The sequence below is a fragment of the Choristoneura fumiferana genome, chromosome Z (genome assembly GCF_025370935.1).
Source record: "Choristoneura fumiferana chromosome Z, NRCan_CFum_1, whole genome shotgun sequence".
NCBI lineage: Eukaryota > Metazoa > Arthropoda > Insecta > Lepidoptera > Tortricidae > Choristoneura > Choristoneura fumiferana.
This window is the reverse complement of record NC_133472.1, coordinates 1271991-1286910: the sequence shown is the minus strand read 5'-3', so window position 1 is coordinate 1286910 and position 14920 is coordinate 1271991. Positions and strand designations below refer to the sequence as shown.

The 14920-nt window shown below is 39.1% G+C and overlaps 1 protein-coding gene across 1 annotated transcript in view; it reads right to left on the bottom strand.

Moving 5' to 3' along the window:
* Window positions 1–14920, bottom strand: part of LOC141440484 (protein crumbs-like) — a gene marked incomplete in the record, with an annotated part of 135785 nt that overhangs the window by 58759 nt on the left and 62106 nt on the right. Inside the window, 9 exon segments of the mRNA XM_074105013.1 lie at window positions 3275–3403; window positions 4012–4083; window positions 5737–5784; window positions 5787–5907; window positions 7197–7339; window positions 8494–8622; window positions 9541–9660; window positions 10946–11097; window positions 14541–14637. Of these exon segments, the coding sequence (XP_073961114.1) occupies window positions 3275–3403; window positions 4012–4083; window positions 5737–5784; window positions 5787–5907; window positions 7197–7339; window positions 8494–8622; window positions 9541–9660; window positions 10946–11097; window positions 14541–14637 (1011 nt within the window).

Sequence of the window (14920 nt, the reverse complement as noted above, 5' to 3'; positions counted from 1 at the left end):
AATCAGGCAAGAAAATCAAAGAGGGGTTTTAAAACAGATTTACAATGTTATATAGGGATAAATCACAAGTATTAAAACAGTATTTGCAGGTGGTAGGACCTTGTGCAAGGTCCGCCCGATTGCTACCACCACCTCGCTCGCTAATCTTGCCGTGAAGCAGCAGTGTTTGCACTCTTGCGTTTCGGCGTGGAGAGTAAGACAGCCGGTGAAATACTGCCACTTGAGGTATCCCATCTTAGGCCTCTAGGTTGGCAACGCATCTGCAATCCCCTGGTGTCTATGGGCGGTGGTGATCTCTTACCATCAGGAGACCGACTTTCTCGTTTGCCATCCAGTCGAATATAAAAAAAAAACAACTATACTCGCTATTTGAAGTAAGGGATCGCCAATGCGGATCGGAATTATATCTGCGATGAAAGCTAGCTTGCGGTCAAACTGATAAAGACAAACCCCCTTATTCATAAACGACAATCAAACCTATTTTAGTTAAAATGCCGCTAAAATTCGTTTGTCCTTATCTGTCACTTCGACATTTGTATTTGTTAGAAAGGGACAAAGCATTTGTTAGTTAACATAGGCTTGTTAAGTTTTATGAATAAGGGGGTAAGACAACGTCACAATACAATACACAACAAAAACATCACAACATTGCAATTTTAAGACACCACTGATGAACTATCACTTATTACTTTGCTATTGCGCGACCACAGGTTTAAGACAGCTGCGTCTGTATGAAAAACATAATTTTCCCTCATATAATTTGATTTTATTAGCAATGCGTTTGCACAAGGGGATCTAAGGTTTACAAGCTTTTATTTAGTTTCACCTGTCCCGTTGTCTGTCTGTCTGTAATCAAATCTTGCGAGTTAAATTCAACCAACTTCCAGTACAATAATCTGGTGGTGACATCCTGGTAGTCCGGCCAGGATCGTCTCCACAGGACGGAACTCTTCAACGGTTAATGGCATCGACTTGAAATTTGGTATGCAAATGTAGTTTGGGTGACAATGCAAGTACAGCCAAGAAAAAAGCTAATTAAGCTTAAAGCTAATTTTAAGAAAAAAGGTTTTGAGCTTCCTGTGGCTTTACTCGGGCAGAGCATTCCTACCAACTGGACCACCTGGCAATCCGATCAACCAATCGAAAATCTTCATCGCTTGCTGCAATAGTGGTATGTGGTGTGGCGACTACCACAATAGGGATGTTGACTCCACCAATCAACTGACGTACTTTTTATGAGCTGTCAAAACACAATTCTCCCATAGAGCTTGAATGGTAATAGCAACATATGACGTCACTTGTTCGCACACTCAATCAACTACAGTACTTTTATTATATTATGGTGCGGGTGACACCTGTCAACATCACAAGACTAGAAAGTCAAAGTGTCGACACTTGAGTCGATAAACGAATAATTTAAAATCTTTATCATAATTAATGTCATCGTTAATCCGATTTAATAATCTAATTTTGATGAAAATATTAGTGAAATTCTAGTTGCCACTTAAGTATGGCTAAACGGAGTTTACTAAGAATATTCGTTACTTGCCAATGAATAAGTACCGATATAGTTCAAGATCCATTAGGTCCCATCACTAAAGGAGCCTCTGGTATTACATTACATGCATATTACGTTCTTCACTTAATTGTGCTTTGAATTGAATTAATTGATTATAAAATTTGATAGCTTAAATTTATTTCGTATAACATAGCTCTTTATGTTCATATATTTTACGCCAGTCATATTCAGCCTACAACTGAAATATACTTCCATATATTTAGACCGCAGCAACGTTTTTTGAGTAAAACGAAACGTGAATCGAGTGTCACCCGCAACATGCTACAGTGAAAGCACTGTAACTATTTATTTGTTTTAAAGCAACAAAAAAACAAATTTTGCAGTTAATCTAAAATTAATCTGGTTTTCAGGGCTGAAATAAAGCGTTTCTTTACTGGAGTCGTGTCTTAGGAATTATTTGTTAATGGTGTCAACATCCCTATTACGTATCTTTGGAAAGGCGTAAGTAATGATGCACCACTTATTTTTTAATTTACCCCGACGTTACAACCACATTGCAGCGTGCGGTTTGAGCAGCAAAGTGATCAGTTTTAGTTCATTAACGCACACACGACACCGCGGTCAAATTGGAGCCGGAACTAACAGTCATTTCATATACGTACATTCGAACCGTTTGATTCCTGACCCACCGTATACTTGGTTTTTTTAGCATCCGAAAATCTGATACACAATTTACGTATAAACGTAAATTAAAACATCACCTACTTACTAATCAAAAGGCTAATGCCTAGCAACCTGCGTCTGCCTGTAACAAGTATACATACATATCCTAACGTCTGTATTCCTGGGCAGAACACATGAATTTAATTCTGGTAATTTTAGGGTAGTACACAATACAATACAATAACTCGATATTGAACACAACACATCTCCACACATGCATACATTTATATATGCATACATACATACAATGCATACGGGTAACCACGCCCATCTTCTATAAGTCTCTCTGTCTATGTACCTATTATCTATTTGTTTCTCAATTATGTCAGTCAGATTTCTGGTTTGGTAATCGCAGATAAATAACCTAGACTGTGCGTGTACAAACATAATAGTCAAATATATTTAGATACGAGCCTGTTAGTTTTAGTTTTTAGTTTTAGGCTACTCATTATAGGACCCACTGAAAACCAGCGTCGTGGCCCCCTGCCTCGACTCATGCTGAGTGGACTCCTTTTTTGAAACAACTGCCACAATACACTTTAAGATTTAAGAAATTTGTACTGTTTTTTTTGTTGTTGTTGTTTCGAAATAAATTTTATTTATTCATTCATTCATTCATTAGAAAGAAGGTAAGCGATATTGACGTGTCTTTTTATTGAAAAACACTTTTGAAAAATAAGTCACAGCAAACAATTAGCAAGGGCATACAATCATTCACAATCTGTTGGCATAATAAAGTAATAGTTAGTTTTTTAAAAAACATTGTTTACCCTTTTTCTAATGCTAAAAAAACGAAGTATAGAACGTTCTCACAGTAAGTGTCATAATAAATTCCCTCGTCAAGCAATGCGATGTCATTATGACTTTCTACGAAAAGGTTCCACGGCGGGCTGCTTTGTGCTACTTTGTCTCTTATTGACATCCCAGGGTTCTTAGAGTTCCACCCTGGTACAAAATGTATATGATACGACGTTACTTCCGATCCTATTCACATCGCGGACTGCTTACAACCACAAACCTCAACGCACTAACCTTTGTAGCCAGGGGCGCACGTGCAGTTGAAGTGATCAGTGCCGAGGCTGCAGGTCGCACCGTTTTGGCACACCCCTGACTCGCACGCTAGCTCGAGAGTTGTACAGTTGGGTGACAGCCCTGGAGCACCTGGTTGGGAATAGATATTAAGCACAAATAGTACAGGTATGCTTAGTGCTTTACGAAGACGCGTGATTTTGTCAAAATTAGGCATTAATCACATTGTAATAAGAACCACGGCACGCGCCATCGGTGAATGACTGCCTATACCGGGTGTGGCCTGTAATACGAGCAAAAAATTAAAACATAGATCGTCCTCGTCAAACTGAACAACATTAGTTCAGCGACTTTTAATAATAATAGGTTCTTTGAATTTTCCTTTTTTCATTCAAATTAAATACTGCTATCAATGTAAGCCATCCTAGAACCTAACTGACGTCGCCTGTCACGCTACAAACATCAAGCATTTTGCTTTACATTGCTTCTTCAAATAAACTTAAGTGTAATAAAAACTACTTATTTTTAAAAGTCGCTGAACTAATGTTGTCCAGTTTGAGGAGTATGATCTATGTTTTAATTATTTGCTCATATTACAGGCTACACCCGGTATAGTGCATTGTATTTACATCGGGAAAAGTCGGTATACTTGTATGACGTCAAAGTTGAAAATTGACTGAAGGCACGCCCATCTGTCAAGTGTTAACTCAAAGTGATCATACTGTAAGAGATCAGCTCACCGTAATACCCGATGTCGCACACGCACGTAACTTGCTTGGAGATCATTACGCCAGTCACCATTGCCGGTATACCTGTGGGGATAATTTAATGTCAATAAAACATGGGTCTGTAGGAACTGGTCGAAAGTTGTTAGTCATAATGTAATGTTTGACATAACTCTTTTTTCTCTGAAACCATTTATTTTACAGAATTGTTATGAAAAAAACCTAACCTAACCGCGGGAAAAAAATATGACGAAAATTACATAATGAATATAATCTACGATTATGACATTATGACTTGTTAAATTCATCATCATCATCATCCCAGCCTATATACGTCCCACTGCTGGGCACAGGCCTCCTCTCAGAGCAAGAGGGCTTGGGCCATAGTTCCCACGCGGGCCCAGTGCGGATTGGGAACTTCACACGCACCATTGAATTGCTTCGCAGGTTTGTGCAGGTTTCCTTACGATGTTTTCCTTCACCGCAAAGCTCGTGGTAAACTTCAAATGTAATTCCGCACATGAATTTCGAAAAACTCAGAGGTGCGAGCCGGGGTTTGAACCCACGACCCTCTGTTTGAGAGGCGATAGGTCAAACCACTAGGCCACCACGGCTTCAATTGACAAATAAGTATGTTGTATGTTCATTTTGGTTCCGCCTAACAGTAATTCGCATTATGACCTTCCACTGTGTTGCACTAACTGCGGTGGGTATTTAGTCGCATAATTTTCGCAAGCCATAGTTATAATGTTATGTTTGTCAGAATTTCCTTAGGTCATATACAGGCTGAAATTTAAATCGTGATACAAAATTAGTTTATCATACTCAGTTAGTGATGGAAAATATGTATAAATGACCCATTTGTTGAAAATAGTCTGGATTTTTTTTTACTGATTCCATACATTGTTCGAATTAAATCACACAGTCAATGTACATATGGAAACCGCAAGATCTGTCAAATTTCAACAAATGAGTTAGCACTAACAGCATGGAATACTAATTAGCATTATTTTTCCGCCGAAACCGTAAAATTTTCTGATATTTTTAAATATTCATGCTAGTATTATTAAATAACTCTCTACTATAGTTAAAACTTTTGTCTGTGACATCATCTGCGAAAAACTTCTTTATCGCTCTCCCGCGGGAAAATTTCAGTATTCTGGGATGAAACCTGTCCTATGTTAGGACGTAGTCCTAAGTCCAAGTCCAAGGTCCATAGTCCTAAGTCCTAAGCCCATAGTCCTAAATCCATAGTTCTTAGTCCTAAGTCCCTAGTCCTACGTCCATAGTCTATTCCTAAGTCTACAGTCTTAAGCCCCATACTCCTACGTCCATAGACCTAGTGTCATAGGTAGATATCGTTATCGAGCAATCAATTAAGATTGGTTTTTTGGAATCTTTTTGTATTTTTTATTTCAATTCCAAATTTCTACTTTTACGGTCACCCGTAAAACCTAAATTGAAAATTGTTTTTCTGTGCATCTCTATTTCAGTTTGTATTTCCAATTTAAGTTTTACGGGATGACCGTAAAAGTAAAATTTGGAATTGAAATAAAAAATCTTAAGTACAGTTTTATATTGTTTGATTATTTTGCTTCAAAATATAAATCATTTAAAAAATGCTTTGCTAACATAGTAGGTATGCGTAATTCGGAAATTTTTCAAGTGTCACAGAACTCATCATAGGTGAAAAATACAGTAGGGGGACCTGAGTGCGGAGGTTGTCCCCCGCGGGCGTACCTCCGGCCTCCTTGCAGTGCGAGCGCGGCGGGCAGCTGGCGTCGCAGGCGGGGGCCCGGGCGCGGCGCACAGCGGCAGCGCCCAGCCGCGGTGGCACGCGCATCGGAAGCCCTCGCCCTCCTCCACGCAGACGCCGCCCACGCCGCACGGGTTCACGGCGCACGGGGACATCTGCTCAAAGTCAAAGTCAAAGTATACTGATTATATCATGGACAGGGATATCCTACTAATCCTGTCCTACTTATTTGTGAGTGAGTGAGTGAGTGAGTTTGTGAGTGAGTGAGTAGTCTCAGCACATGCTGAGACCGGGACCCATTGTCACACAGCATAATTTAAGTACAGTTTTATTTTTTTAATCCTACTTATATTATAAATGTGAAAGTTTGTGAGTGTGTGAGTGAGTATGTTTGTTACTTCTTCACGCTGAAACGGCTGGACGGATTTGGATGAAATTTGGCAAAAATATAGTTAATAACCTGGATTAAAACATAGGATACTTTTTATACCAATATTCCCACGGGATAGGGATAAAATCTCGAAATAACAACCGCTGGGTTTAGAGTCATGAAATTTGGCATGGGTGTTTTAATTTAACGTCAATGAAAATGCGTGATAGTTTCATTTTCTTCAAAAACCGTTAATAAACATTTTCTGTTTTTAAATAATATAAAAGTCTATCACGAATAATTATTGGAGTAGACACGTTAACTTATATATTAAGAACAGTTCTAACTGACCACATTTTTAAATTTTATTCATTTTTTATGGAACAATCGAGAAAAACTAACAAAAATGCAACGTTGCCAGCTCAGCAGGTATTGGCTCTGTGCACGACATCAGCGCCGCCTGGCGTCCGCAACTTTTATGGCTCTAATGCTCTGACGTTTTGAAATTTCATCGCGACATTGTGACATAAATCAAACCTATAACGTATTAATTTATAATACGAAATTACTGTGATACCGTGATTTGGGTGGACAAAAGGTTGCGAATTCATTTTTGGTCATTAAAATTAAATGAGGTAAGTAAAATTTATTCAAAAAGTGTGTTTTATTTTCGTTATGTCAGGGTTTGTTTACTTCATGTTTAGTTGTACTTTTACTGTAAAACGAAAAGATAAAGCTATCTTATTGGTTTCTTTGAATAAATTCAACCACAAACCGTTTCATAAGGAAAATTGTTGCTGGACATGTCCGAGATGTGGAGGAATTAAGACCAAAACAGGGACAGTGTTCAATAATTCAAGCTCGCATAACACAAACATCTGTTACTAAAATTGGGTAGTTAAATTCTATACAAATTGCTTTGTTAATGACAGATTCATATGAGTATGACAGATGACAGAGCCAGAACTATTTCTACTTTTGGCCACCGTGAGCGCTGCGATAGATTTCATCACCCCCACCTAGTACTTCGCACCCTCCCAATAGACGCTCTTAATCTAGCACTGGCTAGCTCACCCTGTGGCACCGCTCGCCTGTGTACCCCGGCTGACAGAGACACACGAAGCTGCCGTACGTGTCGTAACAGACGCCGTGGCCGCATATGCCGCGCTCCTCCTCGCACTCGTTCACGTTAGACTCGCATCGGGCCCCGGTGTAGCCTGAAAAACAGTACATTGTGGCTTAAGGGCGGTAAATAAGGAATTACGCACGAGTCTATTAGAAAGCCGAAGTCGAAGACGCAAAAAAGGCGTATAATGTATCCGAGATTTGTATAGGCCTTATTTAAGGTAGACTCAATATGGTCATTAAATACATTCTGTTATCTAACAGAACTCCCTGAACCTTATCTCTTCTTTCTAATACAGTACCTACCATAAAAATTATATGAATAATTCAATGGATTCAGTGAAATTTATCAATATTAACGCTAATTAGGGTACCGTAGTCAACTAACCCTTACTTAGTTTCGCCATGTCTGTCCGTATGTCTGTCTGTCTGTGCGGCCCAGCTAAAAAGCTGTAATTTGGCATGAATATACATATCAGTCACGCCGACAGAGCGGTAAAATAAAAATATACCTTTAAAAAAAAATATACCTTGTTGAGTTTCTTGCCGGATTCTGCTCAATAGAGGTTTTTCCGAACCGGTGGTAGATTTTTTTGACATGCATAAGTGCTTGTTATAGCCTAAATTTAATAAAGATATTTTGACTTTTGACTTTTAATAAAATAATTTTTAGGGTACCTCCCTTAGACATAAAGTGGGGGCGATTTTTTATTTCGCGACTAACCCTATAGAGTGGGGTATCGTTGGATATGTCTTTAAAACCATTAGGGATTGCCAAAACCATTTCTCGATTCAGTGATCTGTTTGAGAAATATTCAACTTTAAAATGCAAATTGTCATTTGGAATTGATAAAATTCAGGATAGTAGTAAATATATCAAATTTACAAGGAAAATTATAACGGCTAAGATTGCTTGTGAATTATTAGTAGTTTAAAATTAAATAGCAGCCTAAGGTATAAAATATACCTAAACTTGCAAGATTCCGTACACAACACGAGATTTACAAAAATATTACTTGATTTTTTTGTAATGACTACGGAACCCTGTCTTGGGCGTGTCCGACATGCTCTTGGCTGCTATTTTTATTTTATTTTTTAACATTGCAATATTCATAGATATATGATAGCATTGTGACCAGAGCCTTTTGCGAGAACAGGACATAAAGCGTTTTTGTTCGGCTAAAACCGATCAGTGTGGATAGTGTGCTGAGACCCTTAGGGTCCATTCTATGCCTTTATAGCTTACCGGTATTAGAACAGTCACAGGTGAAGTTGTTGACAGCGTCGACACAGCGCCCGCCGTTAAGGCACGCCACCACCGCGCCCGCCGCCGCGCACTCGTCCACGTCGGTCTCGCAGTTGCGCCCGGTGTAGCCTGACCATTAAACACATTACATAACCCGACCACACTGAGGTACGTACTAGACTGTGTAAGCATATTTTTTGTAAGAAAAAAATATTTTTAACACAAGCTTTTTCTGCCGTTTTGTTGACTGTACTTGCGTTGTCACCCAAACTATATTTGCATACCAAATTTCAAGTCGATGCCATTAACCGTTGAAGAGTTCCGTCCCGCGGAGACGATCCTGTCCAGACTACCAGGATGTGACTACCAGATAATTGTATTGTCACGCAATTTACATAAGTATACCAAATTTCTGGAAGTTGGTCGAATTTAACTTGCAAAATTTGATTACAGACAGACAGACTGATAGACAGACAGACAACGGGACAGGTGAAACTAAATAAAAGCTTGTCAAAAAAAGCCAATCTATGGTACCTGCTATATTTATTATCATCATCATCTACATCTACAAATCTTTAAACACTTTTTGCAATTACTAATTAATTATTAATTCGAATATTTCCTCACATTGTTTGAGAAAATCACTATACAATCCTCAATCAGAACCTGGGATTGCTGGACATATTTGCTCCGTCTACCCCAAACTCGTCCATAAACCCCTTTATTCACGGCCTCTGCAGTAATGCAGGTGGTACGACCTTGTGCAATTTGATTGCTACCACCATCTTGCTCGCTAATCCTGCCGTGAAACAGCAGTGCTTGCACTGTTGTGTTTCGGCGTGGAGAGTAAGACAGCCGGTGAAATTACTGGCACGTGAGGTATCCCATCTTAGGCCTCTAGGTTGGCAACGCGTCTGCAATACCCCTGGTGTTGCAAATGTTTATGGGTGGTGGTGATCTCTTACCATCAGGAGACCCACTTGCTCGTTTTCCATCCAGTCGAATAAAAAAAAAGTACTATTATATTGTTAACTAGTCAGTAAATACCAGGAGGGCATGAGCAGACGTAGGTATCGGCGCCGGGCAGCACACTGCAGCTGCCGTTGTTCCGGCACGGGCCCGCCACGCACAGAGGGTCCTCTGACACCTCCAGTTCACAATGCATGCCTGCAAACAAACAAGGAAGTTCAACAATCACATCATGTTCTTGGGGAGCACTCAAAACCGACATGACAATACCGGCAGAGCAATACCGACCTGATATTTGGTAGCCCAAATGGCTCCGAAATAACAGCGCGGTAAATTCCAGTCGCGCAATACCTATCGGGTATGAATAAATACCGCTATAACATTCCCGTTTTTCCCGTCCCGTTCGTGTTAGGTTCAATTAGGGCTATCGTTTTTTGTCTCACTAGATGGCGCACTGTTGCGTGAGGTTTTTAAGTATGGCTTTCAAAGTCTGTTATTACGGGCGTGAAAACAAAGTTTAGATTAAAATCATATTTAATACACCTTAAAACCGTACCATAAAAATATCGAGCATGCCACAGTGTTGCGTAGTCCCCGTTTTGTTCGGAAAAAAGGGAGGACAAAGGTTTCCGAAAGACAAAACTGTCTCAAAACACAGACATTCATTGCCCCGGAACGCATATTTGCCAAAATTAGTTTCAGATATTGCAAAATATTCACAAATCTATTCTAATTATAAATAAACCCGCGTAGCTCGCCCAAAAACTATGAGATTTGACATTTCGGAGACCTCACGCTACACTAGCGCCTCTAGCGGCGAATTCATACGCGATAGCCCTCATTGTAACGTGCCGCAACTTCGGCCGGCCGGCGAAGCGCCAGGACCAAATTAAGTTATTTTCTACTAAATTTATTAATATTCCGTGTACACGAAAAACAGGGTCGGTATTGACATGCATCTGGGGTGTAATTGATCGCTTACAACCCTTGTTTATCAATCTACTACGAGTAATTCATAACAAGAGGGGCCACGTCCTGAAATAGTTATTTATGTGGCTGGTGCATAATGAGAGGCATTAAAGTACGAGTGTGGTTTCATAATAAGATCACACGAGTGTTTTAATGCCTAATTATGTATAGCCGCATACATAACTTTATCTACATGCATATCATAAGTTTTCTATAATAATTATGGCCTGTATTTTGACTTTGACTTTGGCTTTGACTTGACTTTGACTGACTTTGACTTTGACTTTGAATAATAATTATTATCTACATGCATGTCATAAGTTTTCTACAATATGTACAGATATGCATTGTTAAAAAAAGTATTACCGATACTTTAATGTAAACATTAAGATGCACCCGCAGATACCAGGTTTCTTAATAACGGCAATTTGATAGTCGTTTCTGGACATATAATAGGGAAGTTATGATATGCATGTAGATAAAAGTTTGAAAAACACTGCTGTAACCCACTGACCGTGATAGCGCGGGGTGCACGCGCACGTGTAGTCCCCGCGCGCGTCCTCGGTGCACCGGCCGTTGTGCTGGCAGGGCGCCGACGCGCAAGGATCGCCGGCGTCCACCTCGCAGTTGTTACCAGTGTAGCGGGCGGAGCAGTGGCATTCGTATCTGGAAACACATTCATTTTTCTCAAACATGCGATGTAATTGAAAATACAAACTGAAATATAGATGCACAGAAAAACAGAAAAATACTATACCGCTACACCACTGATGGTCAACGGTACCGACACGAATTTCCCCTATGCACCTCATATCTCAGCTTGTGTTTCTTACTTAGTCACTTAAGCAGCGACGCTAGCGACATCTATGCCGTAGCCCTCATCGAGAAACTTTTTTTCGGCATTCCATTGGAACTAACCGCTCACCCGGACAAGAGATATCGTTACTAAGCAATCAAATTAAGATTGGTTTTTTGGAATCTTTTTGTATTTTTTATTTCAATTCCAAATTTTTATTTATTTTTTATTTTTAAAAGTAAAAATTTGGAATTGAAATAAAAAATACAAAAAGATTCCAAAAAACCAATCTTAATGCTATGTAATGTTTATGCTGTGTTCCATAAAACAGGCTTCAAAATGTACCGTTGCAGGCCTGCAAGACAACAGTATTTTGTTTCAATGCAATACTTCAAATATCCACGATAAAGGCCACGACTTGAAATTAATAATCTGAATTATCATATCATGGGACACTTGATACTAATTGACCTAGTCCCAAACTAAGCAAAGCTTGTACTATGGATACTAGGCAACGGATAAACATACTTATATAGATAAATACCTACATACTTAAATACATATTAAACATCCAAGACCCGAGAGCAAACATTCCTATTACTCATACAAATATCGAACCCGGGACCTCAAGCTTCGTAGTCAGCTCCTCTAACCACTTGGCCATCCGGTCGTCTAAATGCGATAGTGTTTGAATGTGTGCCGTTATGTTACTCTTTAACGTTGAAACGGCTGCACGTATTCAAATGGAATCCGACTACTTGCGTAATTTATGTACAACGAACAAAATAAATCAACATTTTTTTTTTATTTATTCTCAAAAAAAGGTACATAATTTTATTTACATAACTAATTTCGCCAAACTATGACGTTTATTGGCGAATATTGCGCTCACTTAGAACAATTGTACCCTACTTAATTAAAACTTAACTACTTAATGTTATGCTTACCGCCCACGACCGAGCTGTGCTGTCAAGCCCGCACCCTATTCCATTGCAAATTTGCAATACGGCGCAAATCCACACACACAACCGGGCCCTGGCCCGCACACTATACAAAGCTTAATTATAATAAAAACCTGTTTTTATATTTTACGACTACAGTACTTACACTTATCTTTGCGAATCAAATTTTTCTAGCAAAAACTTTTTTAGTTTATTCTTAAAAACTTTAAGACTATTACAATCATTTTCCAGAGGAATATTATTAAATAATCGTGGAGTGATGTATATTCTCGTTCTCTTACCGTAATAATTGTTAGCTTTAGGTTCAACATACCTATGACGTGACGTGGCTCTCAGGTTACATGTATACGTCCTGAGGATTTTATGCTCCGTTGCTTGATACTGATCGATTGCTAATAAATATTTTACTTTCTCATGCACCGGCAGAACATTTAATTTACTAAATAACCTCTTATAATCTCCATTACATTTTTCTCTCGTTTTCTTATCTACTATATCTATAATTGATAGATAACGATGGCCGAATCAATAAGAAATTGCTCAAGCAGATGATCGCGCGTGGGTTCAAAACAAGACTCGCATCTCTGAGTTTATCGTAATTCATGTGCGAAATAACATTCGACATTTTCCACGAGCTCTATGGTGAATGAAAACATCAAACAGCCTGCACAAACCTGCGGTGTAGTTCACGGTGTGTACGTGAAGTTCTCAATACGCACTGGCCCGTGTGGGAATTACGGTTTAAGCCCTCTCATTATGAGAGGAAGCCTGTGCCCTTATATAGGAAGCACACCTCGTGCACCCTTTTTTAATAATTATACAGCGTGTATTTTTGATACTACCTCAAACTGTAACCAGACGAAGATTAAAATGCTGTGAACCGATATCAAAACAAATAAATTGTTAATTTTAATTAATTTTTGAAATATCTTCGAGCAGCAATGTGATGCGTACAGTCAAGGGCAAAGATATCGACACGGCCAAAGTTGCAAAAATATGTATACACGGTCTTAATGTTAAGTGCTTAAGTCGTGTATACATATTTTTGTATCTTTGCCCTTGACTATACAATAATTTGATACGAGAGAGAAGCGTTCTGTGACAGCTGTCACGTCAACAAGTGCGACGTTTCGAATAAAAACAGAGTAGTATAGCGTAGTGACACATTGCGTGATAATTCATTTTGTAAGGAAAATAATAAGTCTAATTGTTTTACTAAAACATAATAAAATGTGATCATTGGGGCCTTCAATCTTCTTGCAGTGCCTCTCCACTACTGGAGGTTGGCTGTCAGCTCCGCATATCTCTCCTTATTTCTCGCCAGAGAAAACAGTTCTTCCACACTGGCGATACCGGTTCACTCTCTGATGTTTCGGAGCCACTATTTCTTCCTTCTTCCGACGCGTCTTTTCCCCTAAATTTTTCCCATCATTATCGTCTGAAGTAAATGATAGCGCTCATGCCTTAATACATGTCCTAGATAGGCTACCTTTCTTCTCTTGATGATCAACATGAGTTCTCGGGATTTTTAATAACTGCCCTTAAAGTTTGAGGTAGTATCAAAAATACACGCTGTATACCTAGTTTTAATTAAAACATAGAAAAAAATCCATTAAGCGAACAAAATCAATCGCATTGCTGCATGAATAAAATAAATACGCTAAACTTGTATATATACGCTATTGCTTCCAAGTTAAACTAGGCAATCCACTTATTACTAATATAATATTGATTAGACAAATTGTGTTAGTTTGTGTGTTCATAAGAACAAACATTTTTCAAGGAAAAAAAAAATAGTAGTAGGTAAACGAAGCGTTCCTATTGGCTCACGTAAACACATTCCTCGGTAACACATCTCTAGTTGAAACGCAAATTAAAACACATGCATGCAATTACATGCAAGATTTTTTTTTGTTATAGTTTTTAACAACAACAAAACAAAAAAAAAACAACGAATGTTTTTCAAGACACAGACAAATCAATGAAGTCTTTATTCTTATGTCGCTCGAGCTCGACATCAAATTGTCGTGCGATTTATGCTAGATTTATGTTTAAAAACAAACCAAAGTGACTTTTTGTGTCGAGAATAATGTTGTATCTACAATGTATACCAGAATAGAGGCCCATTTGATTTGACAGCTGTTCCAAATTTGAAACTATTTGCCATAATTAATTTCAGATATTGAAAAATATTCACAAAATTATTCTAATTATAAATAAACCCGCGTAGCTCAACTAAAAACTATGAGATTTGACATTTCGGAGACCTCACGCTACACTGGCGCCTCTAGTGGCGATTTCATACGCGATAGCCCTCATTGTAATAATGCCGTATGTCGCGTTATACGTACTTATCGTGTCTCGAGATGCAGGTGCCGTGACGCATGCAGGGCTCGTTGTAGCAGTGGTCCTTCGGAGGCCGACGCAGCACGTCGACGCGGTCCGTGCCTGCGGAACAGTGTTTGAGGCGTCAGTGGCGGTGTAACAGTACACGAGGCAGAGGAAGACCAAGATTGTAAGGCTTTGACCAGAGGGTCTACTCCCAAATTCGAAAATCGAACTATCGTACCGTATCGTACGCTCACGTGTGTAGAAGTGTCAGAGAGACGGAACGACACGAACTTCGATTTTCAAATTTTTTTATAGCCCTGCTGGTGAAGGTGTCGTATCAGAAAGTCAAATAGCTGGCCTGGTGGCGGTTAAATTAAAACACCCATGCCAAATTTCATGA